The 20,679-nt window shown below is 38.2% G+C and overlaps 1 protein-coding gene and 1 long non-coding RNA gene across 19 annotated transcripts in view; one reads left to right on the forward strand and one right to left on the reverse strand.

The window, feature by feature from the left end:
* LOC138850174 (uncharacterized) overlaps nucleotides 1-20,679 on the forward strand; it is an 88,164-nt gene that overhangs the window by 14,499 nt on the left and 52,986 nt on the right. The window lies entirely within an intron of this gene.
* Nucleotides 12,151-20,679, reverse strand: part of NR3C1 (nuclear receptor subfamily 3 group C member 1) — a 133,607-nt gene continuing 125,078 nt past the window's right edge. For 16 of the 17 annotated variants that reach the window (XM_070074975.1, XM_070074969.1, XM_070074973.1 and 13 more), the window contains exons 8-9: nucleotides 16,462-16,619; nucleotides 12,151-16,225 (exon numbers count right to left, since the gene is read on the reverse strand). In XM_070074975.1, coding sequence (XP_069931076.1) covers nucleotides 16,073-16,225; nucleotides 16,462-16,619 — 311 coding nt within the window. In that variant the 3' untranslated portion in view covers nucleotides 12,151-16,072. 17 annotated transcript variants of the gene reach the window in all.

A 20,679-nucleotide genomic window follows, 5' to 3' on the forward strand; every position in this document is an offset into this window, starting at 1 on the left:
TCTCTCTCTCTCTCTCTCTCTCTCTCTCTCTCTCTCTCTCTCTCACTGTCTAACTCTGCTACTCCCCCTCTTAGTTTTTATGGGGATCTATTTTCAATTGACTTTATATACATATTATTAACTATGTTAAGTAAAGAGTTCAACATAAAGTATGAAGAAGAGAAAAAATAAAAAAAACTTCGACAGTCAAGAGGAGGGCTATTGTTTCTCAAAGTGTCAATTTCACTTCTACAACTTTCATATAAGGTGCTGTATTCTTACAGATCACGGAGAACATACAGTATTTGTTTTCTGTGTCTTCATGGCTAAATACAGGTAGGTTGTATGTGTCCAGGAATCTGGGGTGCCGGTGTTAACAGTCACCTGTTGTGCCATGGCCCGCGCCATTATGCTATCACACAGAGTATTTTCACTACCTTAAAAAAATCTTCTGTTCTCTTTCTGTTCAGCCATGCTTCCCTCCTAATCCCTGGTAGCTATTGCTTTGAATGCCATATCTCTGGAATTACGTGTGTAGTTTCCTTGGGTGAGTTTGCTCCACATAGCCAAATACATGGAAGGTTTCCCTATGTCTTTCATAGCTTGATCTTTCCTTTCTTTTAATTCTCAGTAACACTCCATTTTGTGGCTATACCACCGTTGGTTTATCCATTTACCTACTAAAGGGCATTTTTGTTTCTTTTCTTTTCTTTTTTTTTTTTTACTTTTATTTAATGAATATAAATTTCCAAAGTACAGAATATGGATTACAATGGCTTTCCCCTCCATAATGTCCCTCCCACCCGCAACCCTCCCTTTATCCACTCCCTCTCCCCATCCATTCACATCAAGATTCATTTTCAATTCTCTTTATATACAGAAGATCAGTTTAGCATACATTAAGTAAAGATTTCAACAGTTTGCTCCCACACAGAAACATAAAGTGAAAAATACTGTTTGAGTACTAGTTATAGCATTAAATCTCAATGTACAGCACACTAAGGACAAAGATCCTACATGAGGAGTAAGTGCACAGTGACTCCTGTTGTTGACTTAACAAATTGACACTCTTGTTTATGGCCTCAGTAATCACCCTAGGCTCTTGTCATGAGCTGCCAAAGCTATGGAAGCCCCCTGAGTTCACTGACTCTGATCATATTTAGACAAGGCCATGGTCAAAGTGGAAGTTCTCTCCTCCCTTCAGAGAAAGTTACCTCCTTCTTTGATGACCCATTCTTTCCACTGGGATCTCACTCGTGGAGATCTTTCATTTAGGTTTTTTTTTTCCCCCAGAGTGTCTTGGCTTTCCATGCCTGAAATACTCTCATGGGCATTTCAGCCAGATCCGCATGCCTTAAGGGCTGATTCTGAGGCCAGAGTGCTGTTAGGACATTTGCCATTCTATGGGTCTGCTGTGTATCTCACTTACCATGTTGGATCATTCTCTCCCTTTGTTATTCTATCAGCTAGTATTTGCAGACACTATTCTTGTTTATGTGATCCCTTTGGTTCTTAGTCCTATCATTATGATCAGTTGTGAACAGAAATTGATCACTGGGACTAGTGAGATGGCATTGGTACATGCCACCTCGATGGGATTGAATTCGAATCCCCTGATATGTTTCTAAGTCTACCGTTTGAGGTAAGTCAGCTTGAGCATGTCCCAAATTGCACATCTCTTCCCTCTCTTATTCCCACTCTTACATTTAACAGCGATCACTTTTCAGTTAAGTTTCAGCACTTAAGAAGAATTGTGTATTGATTACAGTATTCAACCAAAAGTATTAAGTAGAACAAAAAAAAATACTAAGAGGGATAACATATTAAGCTGCTCATCAACAGTCAGGGTGAGGGCTGATCAAGTCACCGTTTCTCATAGTGTTCATTTCACTTTAACAGGTTTCCTTTTTGGTGCTCAGTTAGTTGTCACCTATCAAGGAGAACAAGTGGTATTTGTCCCTTTGGGATTGGCTTATTTCACTCAACATAATGTTTTCCAAATTCCTAACAGGGATCACTCTTCAGGGCATTTTTGTTTCTTTCAAGTTGTGTCAGTTATGAATAAGCTGTTATAAATATCCTTGTGGAGGTGAGTTTTCAACTCCTTTGAGTAAATTCCAAGGAATACAAGTGCCAGGTAATGTGGTAAGAGAATGTTTAGTTTGGTAAAACACACCACTCTTGTTTTTAACAGGGATCAATTTTCAATTGGATTTCAATACCTAAGTATAATTCTGTGTTAAGAGTTCAACCAATGGTATTCAGTAGAAAAAATATTAAAAAATAATAACCTGTTCCTTGGCAGTCAGGACAAGGGCTATTCAAGTCATTGCCTCTCATAGTGTCAATTTCACTTCTATAGGTTTCCTTTTAAGTGATTTGTTAGTTGTCACAGATAAGGGAGAACATATGGTATTTCTCCCTTTGGGACTGGATCCTTTCATTAAGTATGAGGTTTTCCAGATTCATCTCTTTGTTGCAAATGACCGGATTTCCGTTTTTTTCTTTTTCTTTTACCGCTGTGTAGTATTCCATAGAGTACATATCCCATAGTTTCTATATCCAGTCTTCTGTTGGTGGGCATTTAGGTTGATTCCATGTCTTACCATTGTGAATTGAGCTGTGCTAAACATGGGGGTGCAGATAGCTCTTTTATTAGATGCTTTCATTTCCCTTGGGTAAATTCCAAGGAGTGGGATGGCTGGATCGTATGGTAGTGCTATATTCAGATTTCTGAGGTATCTCCAAACTGTCCTCCGTAGTGGCTTTACCAGTTTGCGTTCCCACCAAGAGTAGATTAGGATACTTTTTCCCCCACATCCTCACCAGCATTTGTTGTTTGTTGATTTCTATATGAAAGCCATTCTAACTGGAGTGAGGTGAAACCTCATTGTGGTTTTGATTTGCATTTCCTTGACAGCTAGTTATCCTGAACATTTTTTCATGTGTTGGTTGGCCATTTGGATTTCCTCTTTTGAAAAATGTCGATTTAGGTCCTTGGCCCATCTCTTAACTGGGTTGTTTGTTTTGTTGTTGTGGAGTTTCTTGATCTCTTAGTAGATTCTGGTTATTAATCCTCTGTCAGTTGCATAGTTTGCAAATAATTTCTCCCATTCTGTCGGTCACCTCTTCACTTTCCTGACTGTTTGTTGCCATACAGAAACTTCTCAATTTGAAGTAATCTCATTTGTTAATTTTGGCTTTGCCTGCCTATGCCTCTGGAGTCTCTTCCAGGAGTTCTTTGCCTGTGTCAGTGTCTTTCAGAGTTTCCTAATGTTCTTAATTAATTTGATGGTATCAGGTCATAGAATTAGATCTTGAACCCATGTTGAGTGGATTTTTGTGTAAGGTGAAAGGTAGGGGTCTTGCTTCATACTTGTGCATGTGGACATCCAGTTTTCCCAGCACCATTTGTTGAAGAGACTGTCCTTGCTCCAGGGATTGGTTTTAGCTCCTTGATCAAATGTAAGTTGCTTATAGATATTAGGATTGATTTCTGGGGTTTGTATTCTGTTCCATTGGTCTATCCATCTGTTATTGTACCAGTACCAGGCTGTTTTGATTATAACTGTCCTGTAGTATGTCTTAAAATCTGGTATTGTGATGCCTCCGGCTTTGTTTTTGTTGAATAAGATGGCTTTAGCTATTTTTTTTTTTTTTGACAGGCAGAGTTAGACAGTGAGAGAGAGAAAAAGGTCTTCCCTCTGTTGGTTCATCCCCCAAATGGCCACCACGGCCGGTATGCTGCACTGATCCGAAGCCAGGAGCCAGCTGCTTCCAGGTGTGGGTGCAGGGCGCAAGCACTTGGGCCATCCTCCACTGCCTTCCCCGGGCCACAGCAGAGAGCTGGACCGGAAGAGGAGCAACCGGGACAGAATCCAGCACCCCAACTGGGACTAGAACCCAGGGTGCCGGTGCCGCAGGCAGATTAGCCTAGTGAGCCATGGCGCTGGCTGGCTTTAGCTATTTAACATCTCCTGTGCCTCCTTATGAATTTCAGCATCATTTTTTCTAGATCTGAGAAGAATGTCTTTGGTATTTTAATTGGTATCACGTTGAATCTATAAATTGCTTTTGGAAGACTGGACATTTTGATGGTATTGATTCTTCCAATCCATGAACATGGCAGATTTTGCTTTTTTTTTTTTTTTACCTTCTATTTCTTTGTTTATTGTTTTGTAATTCTCATTGTAGAGATCTTTGACATCTTGGTTAAATTTGTTCCAAGGTATTTGATTATTTTTTTTGTAGCTATTGTGAAAGATATTGATCTTAGAAGTTCTTTCTCATCCATGGCATTTTCTGTGCTCACAAAGGCTGTTGATTGTTGTGTATTCATTTTATATCCTGCTACATGACCAAACTCTTCAATGAGTTTGGTAGTTTCTTAGTGAAGTCTTTATCAGCTGTGGAACTTTCTGTGTATACAAAGGCTGTTGATTTTTAGGTATTGATTTTATATCCTGCTAGTTTACCAAACTCTTCTATGAGTTCCAATAGTTTCTTAGTGGAGTCCTTTGGATCCCCTATGTATAGAATCATGTCATCTGCAAATAGGGATAGTTTGACTTTCTCCTACCCAGTTTGTATCCCTTTGATTTCTTTTTCTTGCTAATGGCTCTGGCTAAAACTTTCAGGACTATATTGAATAGCAATGGAGAGAGTGGGCATCCCTGTCTGGTACTGGATCTCAGTGGGAATGCTTCCAACTTTTCCCATTCAATAGGATGCTGGCCATGGGTTTGTCATAAATTGCCTTGATTGTGTTGAGGAATGTTCCTTCTAAACCCAATTTGCTTAGAGTTTTCATCATTAAAGGGTGTTTGTATTTTATCAAATGCTTTCCTGTATCTTTTGAGATAATTATATGGTTTTTGTTCAGAAGTTTGTTAATGTGGTGTATCACATTGATAGATTTGGGAATGTTGAACCTTCCCTGCATTTCAGGGATAAATCTCACTTGTTCAGGGCGAGGGGGGGCGGATTGTGATCTTTCTGATGTGTTGTTGGATTCTATTGGCTAGAATTTTGTTGAGGATTTTTGCTTCTATGTTCATCAGGGAAATTGGCCTGAAATTCTCTTTTTCTGTGGCATCTTTTTCACTTTTAGGAATTAAGGTGATGCTGGCTTGGTAAAAAGAATTTGGGAGGATTGGAGTTAGTTCTTCTTTAAATGTCTTGTAGAATTTAGCAGGGAAGCCATAGAGTCCTGGACTTTGCTTTCTTGGGAGGGTCTTTATTACTGATTGAATTTCTGCCTTGGTTATGGGTTTGTTTAGGTTTTCTGTGTCTTCAATGGTTCAATTTAGGTAGGTTGTATGTGTCCGGAAATCTAGCCATTTCTTCTAGGTTTCCTAGTTGACATACAACTCTTTATTTATTTTCAAAAAAAACAACTCTTCATTTTGCTGATCTTTTTTATTTTTTTATTCCATTTTGTTGATTTGATATCTAATTTTAATTTCTTTTCTACTCCTAGTTTTGGGTTTGGTTTGCTCTTTTTCCAGATTGCTGAGATGCATTGATAGCTCATTTATTTGGTGTTTTTCCAATTTCTTGATGGGAGCACATGTTGCTACAACCTTTCCTTTTAACACTGCTTTTGCTGTATCCCATAAGTTTTGATATGTTGTGTTGTCATCTTCATTTGTTTCCAGAAATTTATTTCTGTTTTGATTTCTTCTATGACCCACTGTTCATTCAAGAGCATTTTGTTCTGTCTCCATGTGTTTGCATATGCTCTAGAGATTCCTGAGTTGCTGCTTTCCTGCTTCTTTGCATTGTGGTCTGAAAAGACAGGAGGTATAAATTTGATTTTTTTGAATTTGCTGAACCTTGCTTTATGGCCTAGTATGTGGTCAATCCTAGAGAAAGTTTGATGCACTGCTGAGAAGAATGTGTATTGTGCAACTGTAGGATGGAAAGTTCTGTAGATACCTGTTAGGTCTATTTGGTCTATCCTGTAGATTAAATTTGCTGTTTTGTTGTTGATTTTCTGTCTGGTTGATCTGTCCATGGCTGAAAGTGGAGTATTGAAGTTCCCTAACACTATTGTATTGGAGTCTAAGTCTCCAATCCCTTAACAGTTCTTTTAAATAGCCAGGTGCTCTGTAATTAGGTGCATATATGTTTATAATAGTTATATCTTCCTGTTGAATTGATCTTTTAATCATTATATAGTGCCTTTCTTTGTCTCTCTTAACAGATTTTGTGTTGAAGTCTATTTTGTCTGATGTTAAGATGGCTACACCAGCTCTTTTTTGGTTTCTATTGGCATGGAATATCTTTTTCTATCCTTTCACTTTAAGTCTGCCTTCATCTTTGTTGGTGAGATGTGTTTCTTATAGGCAGTGAACAGATGGGTTTTGTTTTTTAATCCATTCAGCCAGTCTGTGTCTTTTAACTATAGAGTTGAAGCCATTTACATTTAAGGTGACTATTTTAAGTAACGACTTTGCCCTGCCATTTTTCCAAAAATATTCCTATGTTTTACTTTGAATTTCCTTTGAATTTTACTTAGAGAATTTTTTTTCTTTACCTTCTTTGATAGTGATGACCATGTTTCTGTATTTCTGTATGCAACACAACCTTAAACATCTTTTTTAGGGCTGGACGGGTGGTGACAAATTCTTTGAATTGCTGTTTGTTATGGAAGGTCTTTATTTTACCTTCATCAGAAATGAGATCTTTGCAGGGTATAATATTCTGGGATGACAGTTTTTTTCTCTTAAGCCTTAGGCTATATCTCGCCATTCTCTCCTCGCCTGTAGGGTTTCTGATGAGAAGTCTATGAGTCTAATTGGAGATCCTCTGAAAGTAATGTGGCATTTCTCTCGTGCACATTTTAGAATCTCTTTCTGTTTTACTGTGGTGAGTTTGATTACAGTGTGTTGTGGTAAGGATCTTTTCTGCTTATGTCTATTGGGAGTTTTGTGTGCTTCTTGTACTTGGATGTCCCTTTCTTACTCCAAAACAGGGAAGTTTTCTGCTACTATTTTTTCTAAAAAGGCATTCTACTCCTTTGTCTCTTGCCATGCGTTCCAGACCTCCTAGAACCTGTATGTTGGGTCTTTTTACACTATCCTGTAGATTCCCAACAGTGTTTTTTAGTTTTCTAATTTCCTCTTCTTGTCTTTTTTCTACTTCAGAGTCTGAGGCTCTCCACTGCATTTTTTTAAAATTTGTTCTGTTGAATTCTTCATTTAATTTTGATTTCTCTAAGATTTCATTTTCATGGGAGAATTTTTTTTCATGTCCTATACAGTTTTCAATAGTTTGTGCATTTGCTTCTGATTACTTCTATGTAATCTTATGATCAACTTTTTGAATTCCACTTGAAGTTTTTCTATCTTATCGTCTTTACATTCTAGTATTGAGGTGTCGTGTTCTTTTGGGGACATCATGCTGTCCTGATTATTTTTTCTTGAATTGGTGTGTTTTTTGTTCAGCAGTTGTGGAGATACTCATTTGTTTGTTTCTTTTTTTTTTTTTTTCCCCCTGTGGTGGCTTTTGTCTTTGTATTATGACTCTGTGGATAAGTGAACTGTCTGCTCTCAGTGAATCTCTAGAGGCTTGTAGTGGGTGTGGCCAGAGAGCTCTGTTCAGTTCTCCAGGATTAAGGGCATGTTTAAGGTGACACGCCCAGGTTTGGTATGGTAAATCTTCTCTTTCTCTCTTTTTTTAATCAGAAAGGAAATTTATTCTGCTCATTTGAGCTCCTGACTCAATGGAGACCAGTGCCTGAGTGCTAGCCCCAGTGGATATAATACTCGTGCACTCTGTCCCAAAGACCACACAAAGTGTAAGTTCAGATTTCCCAGCAATATCTAGGATTGTTATAGTTTTGCAGTTTACATGGATATCTCTGATAGGTTTTGAGTTTATTTTGTTCAGGGTAAGATCTCTGTGCACATTAATGTTTTGTTTGTCCAGTTCTATTGCCTTTGCTCTTTAGTCAAAGATCAGTTGGCTATATTTTGCTGTATTATCTCTGGACTCTCGAGCCTGTTTGATTTCTGTTTGTTACTTTGCCAGGAACACACTATCTTGATTAGTGTAGCCTCATGGTAAGTCTTGAATTCAGGTAGTGCCACTCCTCCAATTTTGTTATTCTCTTTCTGTATTGTTACCTGTTATGGGTCTTTTTTCTCTCCCCATACTAACTATAGAGGGGGTTTATCAATATCCACAAATTAACTTTTGAGATTTTCTAATTACATTGAGTGTTTATCATTTTGGGAATCTGAAATCCTGACAGTGTTGTCTTCCTGTGTATTAACATGGAATACATCTCCATTATTTGTTTGCTTTCTTTGATTAGAGTTCTATATATTTCATTTCATAGACACTGTGTATGTTTTGTTAGACTTACACTTGATTTATGGGGTGGTAATATAAATGGTTTTGGAATGCCACTTGTTCATTGTTGATATATAGAAAAGTGATTAGTTTTTATATATTTAGAGTGTGATATAACCTTTACTACAGTGTGGGAAAGGAGTAGTGAGTGAGTTAGAAAGGATTGTCTCTGATTGTGTCTTCTGAAAAAGATAATGTATTTTTCTTTCTACCAATACCATGCTACTGTGATGACTTGTAGTTTTATTATTATTATTATTATTATTTTTGACAGGCAGAGTGGATAGTGAGAGAGAGAGACAGAGAGAAAGGTCTTCCTTTTGCCATTGGTTCACCCTCCAATGGCCGCCACGGCTGGTGCGCTGCGGCCAGCGCACTGCGCTGATCCGAAGGCAGGAGCCAGGTGCTTCTCCTGGTCTCCCATGGGGTGCAGGGAGGGAGGGAGGGAGGGAGGGGGTCTTTTTGTGTTTATGTATGCTATACTTTCTTTATCCATTTATCCCTCAGTGGCTATTTGACTTGTTCTTTCCTGTTGCTACTATGAAGCATGCTGATATGAGCATATGTGTGTAGGTACTTTCTTGAGTATGTGTTTTCAGTTCTATATGTGGAACTGTCAAGTCATATGGTAATTATGTCCCACCTCCCCCCAAGACTCTCTCAGACTTATTACATAGATGACTATGCCATCTCTGAATAGAGTTAGAAAATTTTATTTATTTTTTAAGTTTGAAAGAGATAGATGGATAGACAGCTTCCATCCACTGGCTCACTCCTTAAATGCAGGAACAGCTAGGGGTGGGCCAAGCTGAAGCGAGGAAACTGGAACACCATTGAGGTCTCCCATGTAGGTGGCAAGGGTTCAACTCTTGGAGCTACCATCTGCTACCTCTCAGGGTGTGCATTAGCAGGAAGCTTGATCAGAAGCAGAGAGAAGCTGGGACTTGCAAGTGGCAAATTTGTGATCTGGATGTCTGATTCATTCTTGTTGCATAGATAACACCTCCATTATAGCGTCGAGTGGAAGGTGAAAGCACACATCTTTTGCTGTTGATTTTAGGAAGAAGGTATTCAGTCCTGTTCGACTAAATATGATGTTGGAAGATGGTGGTTTTTGTTATTGTTGTTGGTCTTCTTTATTAAGTTGAAGAGATTCATTCTGTTCCTTGTTTGCTGTACTTGATTATTTTTAATCAAGAGTAGATGTTGGGTTTTGTCAGCCTTGTCTGTATTTATTCAATAACACGGGGTTTTCTTTTTTTTTTTTACTATTATGAATCATAATGGCTTTTTCAAAAAAGGTTAATCCAACCTTGTGTTCCTGGGATAACTCCTTAGTCATGATGTGTCCTTTCAATAAATTATTATATTCATTTAGTTAAATTTTCTTGAATTTTTCCATCTTATGTCCATGAGGGATATTGTAGGTTTCTTGACATTTTTGTGTAATTCTGCCATCGGGTATTTATTGAGATATAATTTAGATACCCACTTAACTATTTCTACTCTTAAAATATTTTGAATTCACCTAATTTTGTTCAAATTGCCGATCTGTGCAGCCATCACTGTAGTCCAGTTTTAGAACATATGCATCACCCCCAAGTTTCCATCACTGTCCATTTGTACTTAAGCCCTGATGCCATCCATGCTTTCTTGCTGTATAAATTTGCCTTTTCTGGGCACCATTTCTTTCTTTCTTTTCTTTTTTTTTTTTTTTTTTCTTGACAGGCAGAGTTAGAGACAGAGAGAAAGGTCCTCCCTCTGTTGGTTCACCCCCCCAAAATGGCTGCTACGGCCAGCGCGTTGTGCTGATCTGAAGCCAGGAACCAGGTGCTTCCTACTGGTCTCCCATGCGGGTGCAGAGACCCAAGCACTTGGGCCATCCTCCACTGCTTTCCTGGGCCACAGCAGAGAGCTGGACTGGAAGAGGATCATCCGGGACAGAATGGTGCCCCAACCAGAACGAGATCCTGGAATGCCGGCACTGCAGGCGGAGGATTAGCCTAGTGAGAAAAGCTTATGTTGTATTGACACTGTATACACACGAGTATGTCCATTGGCTGTTTTCTCATAAGGGTATATGAGACAAATGAGTATAAACTGTCTGATACTCAGAGGACCACATAGAGTGAAAAAATGTTTAGGTATCTAATGAACTCTTTGGTCTGGAGATTAATGTCTCTAAACCAGCAAAGTACAGATACTTCCCTACTAAAGCAGTGCCTCATCTTAACTAGGAAACAGAAGCTTGGTTAAGAAGGGAGGAAGGTACTTTCCCTAGAAAGAAAATGCTACAAAGTTACTAATATGTATAGAGATTGGTTAAAGGTGGGAAAAAAGTATAGATGCCTCTGTATTTCTAACTTCTTTTCTTCAACCAAAGTTTTGACTTTTATGATAGTCTATAAACAGTTTTCCTTCCTAGTTTGTGGCCTTTTGTTCCATCTCACTTGAGGAGATGTTACATCTTGATGTTCGGTGGGCACTGGTAAATGAGATTGGTCGTCAAATACAGAAGTAGTCTCTGGGCAACTCCTGTGTTTTACCATTAACCTCCCTAGGGGCAAGCCACATGTTTATAATAGAAGGAAATAGCATTTTTAAAAGTCTGAGTGAAAACCCAGGATTACATTAACTGAGATAATGTCAGAAGTCCCCACCACATCATGCTCAATATGGGTTCGTCTGTGCCAGCGTGCTACATTTATTTATTTAATATATTTTTTGAAAGTCCTACCTAGCCACTTCCAATCTTTATGACCTTAGGAAAATTACCCTTTCTGAAAGCTGCGGTTTCATGACAGAAGTACCATGAGGTCCCAGTACTGCTACACGGTGGGACTTTAGCGTGTGCTGGACGAGATACTGTATTGAAACACAGTGCTTCACACATAGTAAGTTCCCTAAGAAGCATGAGATAGACTCTTTGACACCTGAGAGATAAATGGCCTCTCCACAGAGGCTTCACATTAGAATGTCAGTAACGCTCAGTTACTGAACCTGTGTCTGTGTTTCTAAGAGTTAATATCCTCTTCACATTTCATTCATTGGGTGAGAACTGACTAGTACTGTGTATCTGAAGGTGTTCTATAAAAACACAGGATTAACTCTTGAAGCTAATGGTAGCACAGTTACATCACTGAGAAGAAGTTTGTTACCCACTCTGGCAGTCCTGTACTCTTAAATGACTGAAGGTAGCCTGTTGTTTTTACTAATGTATCTTTATCAAAATACCTGGTACTGATGTGATGGGTAAGGGAAATTTGCTTTTTTGAATCACATTTTTTTTTCCTTCCGTTAATGATAAGGTCTCTTTTGGGAAAGAGTATTTACAAGTTTGTTAGGTTTTCAGTTCTCATGTATGAAATGGATGACCTGTTTTGGAAAGTACTGTACTGAACAGCAGCCTTACCACTCCTCCGCTTGTATCTTGTGTATTGTTCCCATTGCTCTATTTCTGTTTAATGTTCATTCCATGTTCTTAAATGACTATGTGACATCTGTCTACATACAATATATCTGTGGTGGGAATGACTGTGTTAAGTTTGCAGGAGTCTCAGGGGTGAGTTTTTGCTTCCCTCATACAGTACCCTTTGCAGTAACTGGCATACCACCATTGGAGACGTGGACAAGAATATCTTGGGATCTTTGGCACCAGGGTTAAGCTCTTTTTCCATTTATGCAACATCAGCATGCACACATCGCCTTGGTCATATTTAAATGTCCACAGTAATTCAACCATCAGTAGAAAAAAGGGGGGGGGGACGGAAAATTGAAACTGTGCAACTTCTACCAAAGTATGTTGGAGTCACATACTGAAAAAGCAGATTTTTTATTAGGATATTTCTCCATATTGGGCGCTGCTGGAAATGGCTAACTAACATTTACTGCCAATTCAGTACAAATGTGTGGTTGGGTAATAACAGAACAGCAAATTTAAATGAAAAATAAAAGTTAAACATTTCCACACAAGATTTTACAGTCTGACATGTCACTGTGTAGGTAAAAAGACATTTTTTTTTTACTACAGATTATTCAGCATGAATAAAAAACTACAACTTTTATTTTTAAACAGGAGTCACTGGTTTTAATTTTTACACATTTTAAAATTACTGTGATAAAAAATAATGAAAAAGCTTCTTAATAATGCCATACACAGTATAATATAGATTTATCCCCATTATATAGCATTTGTTTAATATACAAAATAGAATATTGACACACTTGAATCTCTATGTAGTTAAGCGAGTTATTGGAGGGTGTTTTCAGACAGCCTTACATCAGAAAATAAATTCCTTCTTTCCAATTAATCCATTCCTGAAAACCAGGTCACTAATTCTGGGTGGACCAGGTTGACTGAAAATAGTCTAGAAAATGATGAAACTTCCATACAAAGTGATTTAAAGTGTCCCTTACACTTTAGCTTTCCAGGCACATAGAAACACATTCATCTACAGCTAGTCATTGGGGTAACGAAGCAACACTGAAATCTCACTGAAGGCTGCCACAGTTCTTGGACTTTGACAAATCAAAGTATAATAATATTGTTCATCCCACGACAATGCAGTCTTGGTGTGTTTAAGAGGTAACTAGAATGATAAGACTGAAGTAAAATTGGAATTGTTCTTTCCTCCTCCTCAGTTCTGAAGTGAGGCTGATTAGCTCTTGTGTGCAGGCTCCATACTGTGCTAATTACCAAACTCTGTGTTGACCCCTAACCCTGTTACAGTTTCCTTTTTGGATGGTGCAGTTTTCCAGAGAAGGCATGTGCTTTTTTTAGTAACTTCCCGTAGTTTTGGACAACTGGCTAGATAATCCCAAAGATTATGTCCTTCTCTGCTCAGTTCTGCTTGTAAAGTAGTGCACGACAACCCTACAAACTCTGAGAGGGGCACAGTTTGCCATCAGTCATTAAAAGTACTCGTCAGGATTTGTCTTGCGTCTCGTAGGCTTGTTAACAACTCAGTGACGCTACTACACACTTAAATAGTTTGGGACGGCAAGATGCTCCATACATAGAAAATGAAGCTGATTAAAAATAGTACCATATCTTTTTTTATTTGATTCATAGCTACACTCAAATATAGTAAAGGCAACTTCCACCTTTCCCACACATAGCTTTGTTGTTGTTGTTGTTGTTGTTTTTCCCCACTTAATCAAAAGCCTTCTCTAGTTGTTTAGTGACTGGCAGCTGAGTTGTTATCGACACCAAAGTGCATTCTAGTTTTTGAGCCAAGGTTGTAAGGACTAAAGTGAGACTAAGGTGTGTGATGTGCTTCGTGGTTTTAACCACATATTGTTCTGTAAAGGAACAATAATCTACTTTCCAGATACTGTTTGAGACTTAACACTGTCATTGAAAATAGTCAAGCAGTATTCCATAGGCACTGTACATTTCACATCCATCTGGGTTACAAACTGAAGAATCTGGGAAACCAATTTAAACCATTCTAAAAGGAACCCTCCCTTTTAGAGAGTGTTCAAAAAGCAGATGATTACTTTTTTTTTTATTAAATAATGTCTCAAATACTGAAATAATGTAACATTCAAAAAACATTCCAAGAAAACAAACATGTCCTCATTTTATTTGCAAATGAACTCTTGTAGGAAGGAAAGGAATTAGTGTAGTATTGGCATCCTCTGAGACTCTGAACTATTTACATATGGCTGGTACCTCTATGTGTATTATTGCCAAACTGCTAAAGCCTCCGTTTCGATTAGACTGCTGTCGACGGTGGCTGTATGTGTGATGCGCACACCACCTTTCTGTCCCTTTTATACTCTTGCGCCTGGGAAACTCGACCTGCACACACAGCCGCACTGCTGGAATGGGAAGGGCTGTCAGAATGGGAGGCAGAGTATTCCTGCCTCTGGGATTTGACTGGGTTGCAGCCTCAGCAGCCTTCACTACATATGGGGTGTCTCCATCCCCCACTTGCCCTAGAGCTAACCCATTTGTTTTCTGGGACCACTGCTGCCTGTATGAATGCTTGCACACACTATAAATCATATAGGTTATCCATCAACGTTTCTTTGACCCCTACAAAAAATATATAACATGTCGTGATAAAACAATCTCATCTAAAAATCATTCTTATTTTACACTATACAAGCTATTTTACAATCATTTTAATAAATTGCATGTAAAGCTGCAGTAGCCCTTCCCTTCCCAGATTAGTGAATACCAATATGATATATATCTGAAACTATAACTAAATATAAAAATATATTAGAAGTTTCATATTTTCAATATTAGCTTTTCAGTTTCCTATTACACAAATAATTTGGCCACCATGAATAGAAATCAAATTTCTTGTGGCTTAGTAAATACGTTAAGTTCTGAGTTTACAGAAAGTTGGTAAGGTGTACACAGAAAGGGCTACTACAGCGTCTACTGTTTAAAATGATAATTCTCAACAGTGAAGAATGAAGAAATCCACAAGACTTGTGTTAGACGATATGGCACAGGAGGGATGAGTGGTTTTACAAACATGGATGTCTAATAGACACTTCTAAATCACAAAGATCAGTAGCTGAGCTTTCCTGTACCACCAGGAAATATGAACCAAATGACGACAGATGGGAATGTGAAAATGGGTGTCTCGCCACTTTTGCCGTATGAGAGATTGAGTTTTTGGGTAGAGTTTAGTGAGAGGAGTTCCTTGGACCGAGGGAAACTCTTGTAGCCATGTTACAGCTCCCTTTCTGGAATTACAACTTCAAGAGTTATACAAGCTACTATAAAAGGTCCCAGATGACAGTTTGCTAATTTACCAAGTTTCTTGCCATCTAACCATTTGCAGAGATAGGGCATTAGGTACAAACAGGGGCTCGTGGTAGTTATTTATTTATTTTTTTAATTAGTCTTTTGCAACCATCATCCACAGTTTACCTGGCAGGTCACTGGACTAGGTGCTCTATACCAGTTAGGACGGTTAATTTGCACAATCTATGTAATTCTCCACTGAAGCAGATATATACAAAGTATGAGCTTTTTCGACAAGAATACTGGAGATTTGAGTCAATTTTTGTGGTCTTCTGATAGCTCAGTGCCATCAGGTTAGAAGCACCAACCCATTTTCACACAGAAGATTAACGTTTAGTTTATTTAGGAAAGCTATGAACTAGCTGCCCATCTTAAACAGCTGTACAATAACTTGAATACAAAAATTATGTAAGAAAAAAATGAGCAAGCGTAGTTCACTGAATATAAAGGAAAGTGTTAAAACCAGACAGTAATAGCTATAAAAGGCACAACTTCCCTTTTCTGATATACACTTGTAAACTTTTTTCAGGGTTCCATGCATAAATCAAAAATGCTATTCTAACTATACAGGAAAAATACACAAACAAAAAGTTGAGAAAGTTTTATCCAGCCAGCTGTGAAAAGTAGGAGGAGAAGGTTCACCACACAGACTTCGGGCACTGGTGGATTAGGTGCCATCTACTCTGAAAGTGGAGGTTACCCCACATTTCGGTTTCTACTTTCCAGGGGACGCCAATATGAGTTTTGCTGTCTACTTTCCCATCACTGAAAAAGTGATGACTCACCTGCTTCTGTTGCCAAGTCTTGGCCCTCTATAAACCACGTGTAGTGCGTATTGAAAACTACACAAAACAAAAAAGGACACAAACGGAAAAGGAAAAAAACAAAACCTCTACAGGATGAATTGATAGTTTGTACAATAAAAGCTATATTCAACTTTCTTTAAGGCAACCTTTCTTGGTAAGGCAGTCACTTTTGATGAAACAGAAGTTTTTTGATATTTCCATTTGAATATTTTGGTATCTGATTGGTGATGATTTCAGCTAGCATCTCTGGGAATTCAATACTCATCGTCTTATCCAAAAATGTTTGGAAGCAATAGTGAAGGAGATTTTCAACCACCTGCAAGAGAAGAAACGGTAATGACTAGGCTGACCTAGAATATTACTACTCTCTACTGGAATTCCCCAGGTGACAATGAAATTTAGTTGAGTGAAATAAGCACTTAGGTACAAATAACATATTAAATTTCTTCAATTGTATGTAAAAATACACGGAACTTTTTAAAAAGAATGCCCTTAAATATGAGTGGGAAAGCTGCTAGAATATAATTATTCTTATATTTGTCTGACACCTACTTCATGCATAGAGTCCAAAAGTTTTGTCAGTTGATAAAAGCGCTGCCAGTTCTGACTGGAGTTTCCTTCCCTCTTGACAATGGCTTTTCCTAGCTCTTTGATGTACGTCATTCGGATTTCATCAAATAGCTCTTGGCTCTTCAAACCTTCTTTAGGAACTAAAAAAAAATAAGATAGTCAATTGAGAAAGCTTCTTGTTAAGTCATGTGAATGCTGTACTCAAGTATATGAAAAGTTTTAACACTGCATTTCTTGAAATTATAACCAAAAGAAGTTAGGGTAATAGAGCATGAGAGAACTGAGCCTTGGGTAAACCAGTTGGCTTCTAATCTATACAACAGAGCTGGTGATGACCAAGCGAAGTAGCAGCCGTAATTTTTTTTTTTTTTAAGTTTTGAATTGAAATAGAAAGCTTCAATGATAGTAGCTGTCCCATCAGTCAACTCTCCGAGTATCTGTGAAATCACCAGTTAATTAGAACTTGGAAGTCAGCATGCTATAGAATTTTTTAAATGTTGTCTAGAAAGTTAATTTTGTGTGTGCCGCTTCTAGATATGCCTTACTAGGAAGCAAGTGCCTGCCATCTAATACTTTGAAGTGTTGTAAGCAGCTATCATGCTGCCTTTCAAATAAGTAAGATGTCAATACAGAGGAAAAAGTGGATTTAGGAGCAAAAGAAGTTTATTACTTGCTGGGTGGATATGAGTATAACTTCCATGAGCCTCTGTTTCCTGTTCTTTCTCACTGGATTGTAATTAGAATTGGATCAGTGAATATGTATTAGATTCCATAAGTATTGGCATTTCTGTCAGTATTAATGTAAAAATGAAGACCACTCAAGCAGGAGTTGTAAGAGTATAGTAATATTAAAAATGGGTTAATGTTACCAATTAGTACAATCTTTTGGAAAATGTTAAAATAATTCCTTAGGATTTTTCCTGCTGGTTAGTCCTAATTCTAAAAGTAATCAAAGTGAAGTAATAACACGCTGTACCTGATGACAACTCCTGGGAAAAGCCAAACTAATCAGGTAGAGGGCATGAAAAGGAATTGTTATGCTGCTGTGTTACAAGGTATGGGAACTCAGAGTCAGGCAATCTTGCTGGGCTGGGGGAAGAAAGAATAAAGTTTGCTGATGTCAGAGCAGCTATTATTAGTGGGGACCCACAAAGAAGGGGCTCTAGAAATATGTAGTTCCTGGCTGTGCAGAAATCATGAGTCACTGGCTGAAAACGACTTTTGTGTGTGTGCTTAAGGTGAAGTCCTGTGATACCACCTAACAGATTCTGAGAAAAAAATGACTAGGGAGAAGTAAGGAAACTGTCTTCCCGAGCTCACCCTGAAATGGGAATCGTTGTGAGGCCAGAACAGAGAGATTGCTGGGAGGGCGCAGAGCATTTGGTAGAGACCAGAGGCAAGGCTCACTGAGCCCTTGAACAGAAATTACTCTAGGGTAGAAGTGAGAAGTTTTACTCTCAAGGGGGATACCTGGCAATACTAGAGATCCTTGGTTGTTACTCTCCTTATCAAGATGACAACATTTTAAAATGTGTTTACATCTGATAAGTTTCAAAATACACAATTAGTTGCAGCTGTGAGTACCTTTTCCTCCCATAATCCGTAAGAGCAAAACTAAACACCATATAAAAAAAAGTGTATACGGGACAGTTACCAGAACATCTCAACGACTAGGACATAAAACAAGCTGGAATAAATGCAAGAGGATGAAATGCTCTCTATCGAAAGTAATTAAGTTGGGAATCAGTAGCCAATATATTTGGAAAAATCAAGTGTTTCAAATTAAACAATATGCTTTTAAGCAATATATGAAACAAGACATTCTGAATGCCAAAGTGGGTGGTAGGGAATGGGAAAAAGTTGATGGAAGGCACTGCGTTAATTAGAGATGGCAAAGCAGTTCTAGTGTAGGGTGAATACAGATGAGAATAATGTAGTAGACATTAAAAATAGCTGGACCAGAGGATTTTTTTAAGGTTTCCATAAAGGCATGACAAATCAAGAGACAGATACGTTTACTAGGATTTGAACATGCTACAATGTATGCACTTCTCCAGACATCAGGTGGTATCCCATAAATATGTTCAGTTTCTATTAAAAAAAAAATGGGTCAGATGAGTGCTGAGAAGGAAACCTATAGCTTTGAAAGTTCAATACTGTCAATTTTCTAAGCTTCCACCTTAACTAAGAAATAGCAAACTAAACATCAAATAGAAAAATGGTAAGAATAAAAAGGAAAAACCATTAATAGCATGCATGTACTTTAGTCCAAGGAATCAATATAAAGCTGTTGCTATGAAAACATCAATACAGCTGCAAAATGCAAGAAAACTGTATCTAAAGCACCATTGTCAGGATTGAAGGGGATGACGCTACAGCTAGAAGAGTCCTAAGAAAAGTATTAAGGAAGCATATAAATAACCTCATGCCAATAAATTCAGTTATTTCTTGAAATAGGCAAACCAACAAAGCTTACTCTTCAGAGAAGATGCTTGCACTGGCAATTTTAACCAGACAGTTAAGAAAGAAAGAACACCAAGTCATCACAAACCTGTGGGAACACTTTGTAAGAAAGGTGTGGAACTCAGATTTAGATGTAAAAATACCCATCCAAATTTTTGTATCTTAAGTTCAGCTCTGGGAGTTCATTGAAAAATGGAATTTCTGAAGGCTAAGTTTATTATGGAACAAAGAAATATTGAAACCCACACAGGATTTATTCAGTGTTGCACCAAGAGAAACTTACCCTTCACTTCCATTTTTCCACAAACTTTCTAAGGATCCCGGGTTTATTCAGACATAGCCCTCCAAACAGGTTTTAAAAAGTGCATTGTTGATGATTTTCTCAGACACAGTTCAAGTATTTCTTCTTCACAGGTGCTTAATGTGCTTTTAGATCCATGCCTTGCTTGTTTAATTTCACTTACAACTTTTGCCTTTAAACTTACTGAATACACTAAATTTACCAGGCCCTGCAGAGGCCCTCAAGAAAGCCAGCTTGAGAATATACCTTCCCCCTTCTCATTCCTGTCTTCATCTGGTTCTGTGGTTTCCTAGTCCAGTAGTTTCAGTCTGAGGTTGGGGTTCCTATTCTCATATTCCACAGAGAGGTCTACATTTTTGAAAAAGTCCTTTCTACTAAAAAAAAAACCAAACCTATAGTGGATTAATTTGCGTTTTGTTGTGATGCATAGTAAAAAAAAAATACATATCGTTGATTGAGTCTGGTTTGGATAAAATTTAAGCATCCACTTTGTTAAAGAAAGCTTGTTGTTATTTGAGCAAGCAGTTAATAGGTGCACTGCTACAGTAAGATTAAACAAGTTTGTACCTTTTACCTTTAGATATTTAAGTAGGCTATGGAAAATTCTTTTTGAGATACTGTTAATATTCAGTTCATTAAAATAACATTTTGTAGAGCAAAAGTAGAATAGACTAATGTGTGCCTTGGAAACTAGCCGTGTGCAACATCCATAGCTCCAACTATGAAACCACAGTTGCTGATGCAATAAAGACTTTTTTTAAAGCACTGCAAAATGGACTTAAAATTAGTCTTTGAAAAAGTTATTTAGCCACCGATTCCCTATGTTATTTATAAACATTAACCTGATCTGTAATTTGTACCAGCATGGCCAACAGTGCTGTGTGCTCTTTCCCTTGCAAAACCATGGAGGAGGTATTGGTCCAACTACAGTATTTAGAGGTGGCCTCTTTTCAGAGGTTATCAAGATACAATTGTCAAGGTGGAAAACCCATGACTGAACAGTGGTGGCTGTCTCTACTCTTGTGATGCCCCATGCTGCTTTGGGCCTCTGCCAAGAAAAAGGCTTTATCGCTTGGGACTGGCGGTATGGCGTAGTGGGTGAAGTCACCAGCTGCAGATGGCATCCCATATGGGCACACTGGTTTGAGTACTGTCTGTTCCACTTCCAATCAGCCTGGGAAAGCAGCATAAAATGGCCCAAGTATCTGGGCCCCTGTACCCACGTGGGAGACGTGGATAAAACTCTGGCTTTGGTGGCCCAGCCCTAGCTATAGTGGCTCTTTGAGGAGGTGAACCAGCAGAGGGAAAATAGTTCATTCTCTCTCTCTGCCTTTGAAATCTTAAATTTTTTAATAAACGCAGGTATCATAGAGGTATCCTCTCCAAAAATGAACCTTTCTTTTTTATAACTATAACTTATCAGATGTTCCTAGCAA

This window comes from Oryctolagus cuniculus, chromosome 6 (assembly GCF_964237555.1).
Source record: "Oryctolagus cuniculus chromosome 6, mOryCun1.1, whole genome shotgun sequence".
NCBI lineage: Eukaryota > Metazoa > Chordata > Mammalia > Lagomorpha > Leporidae > Oryctolagus > Oryctolagus cuniculus.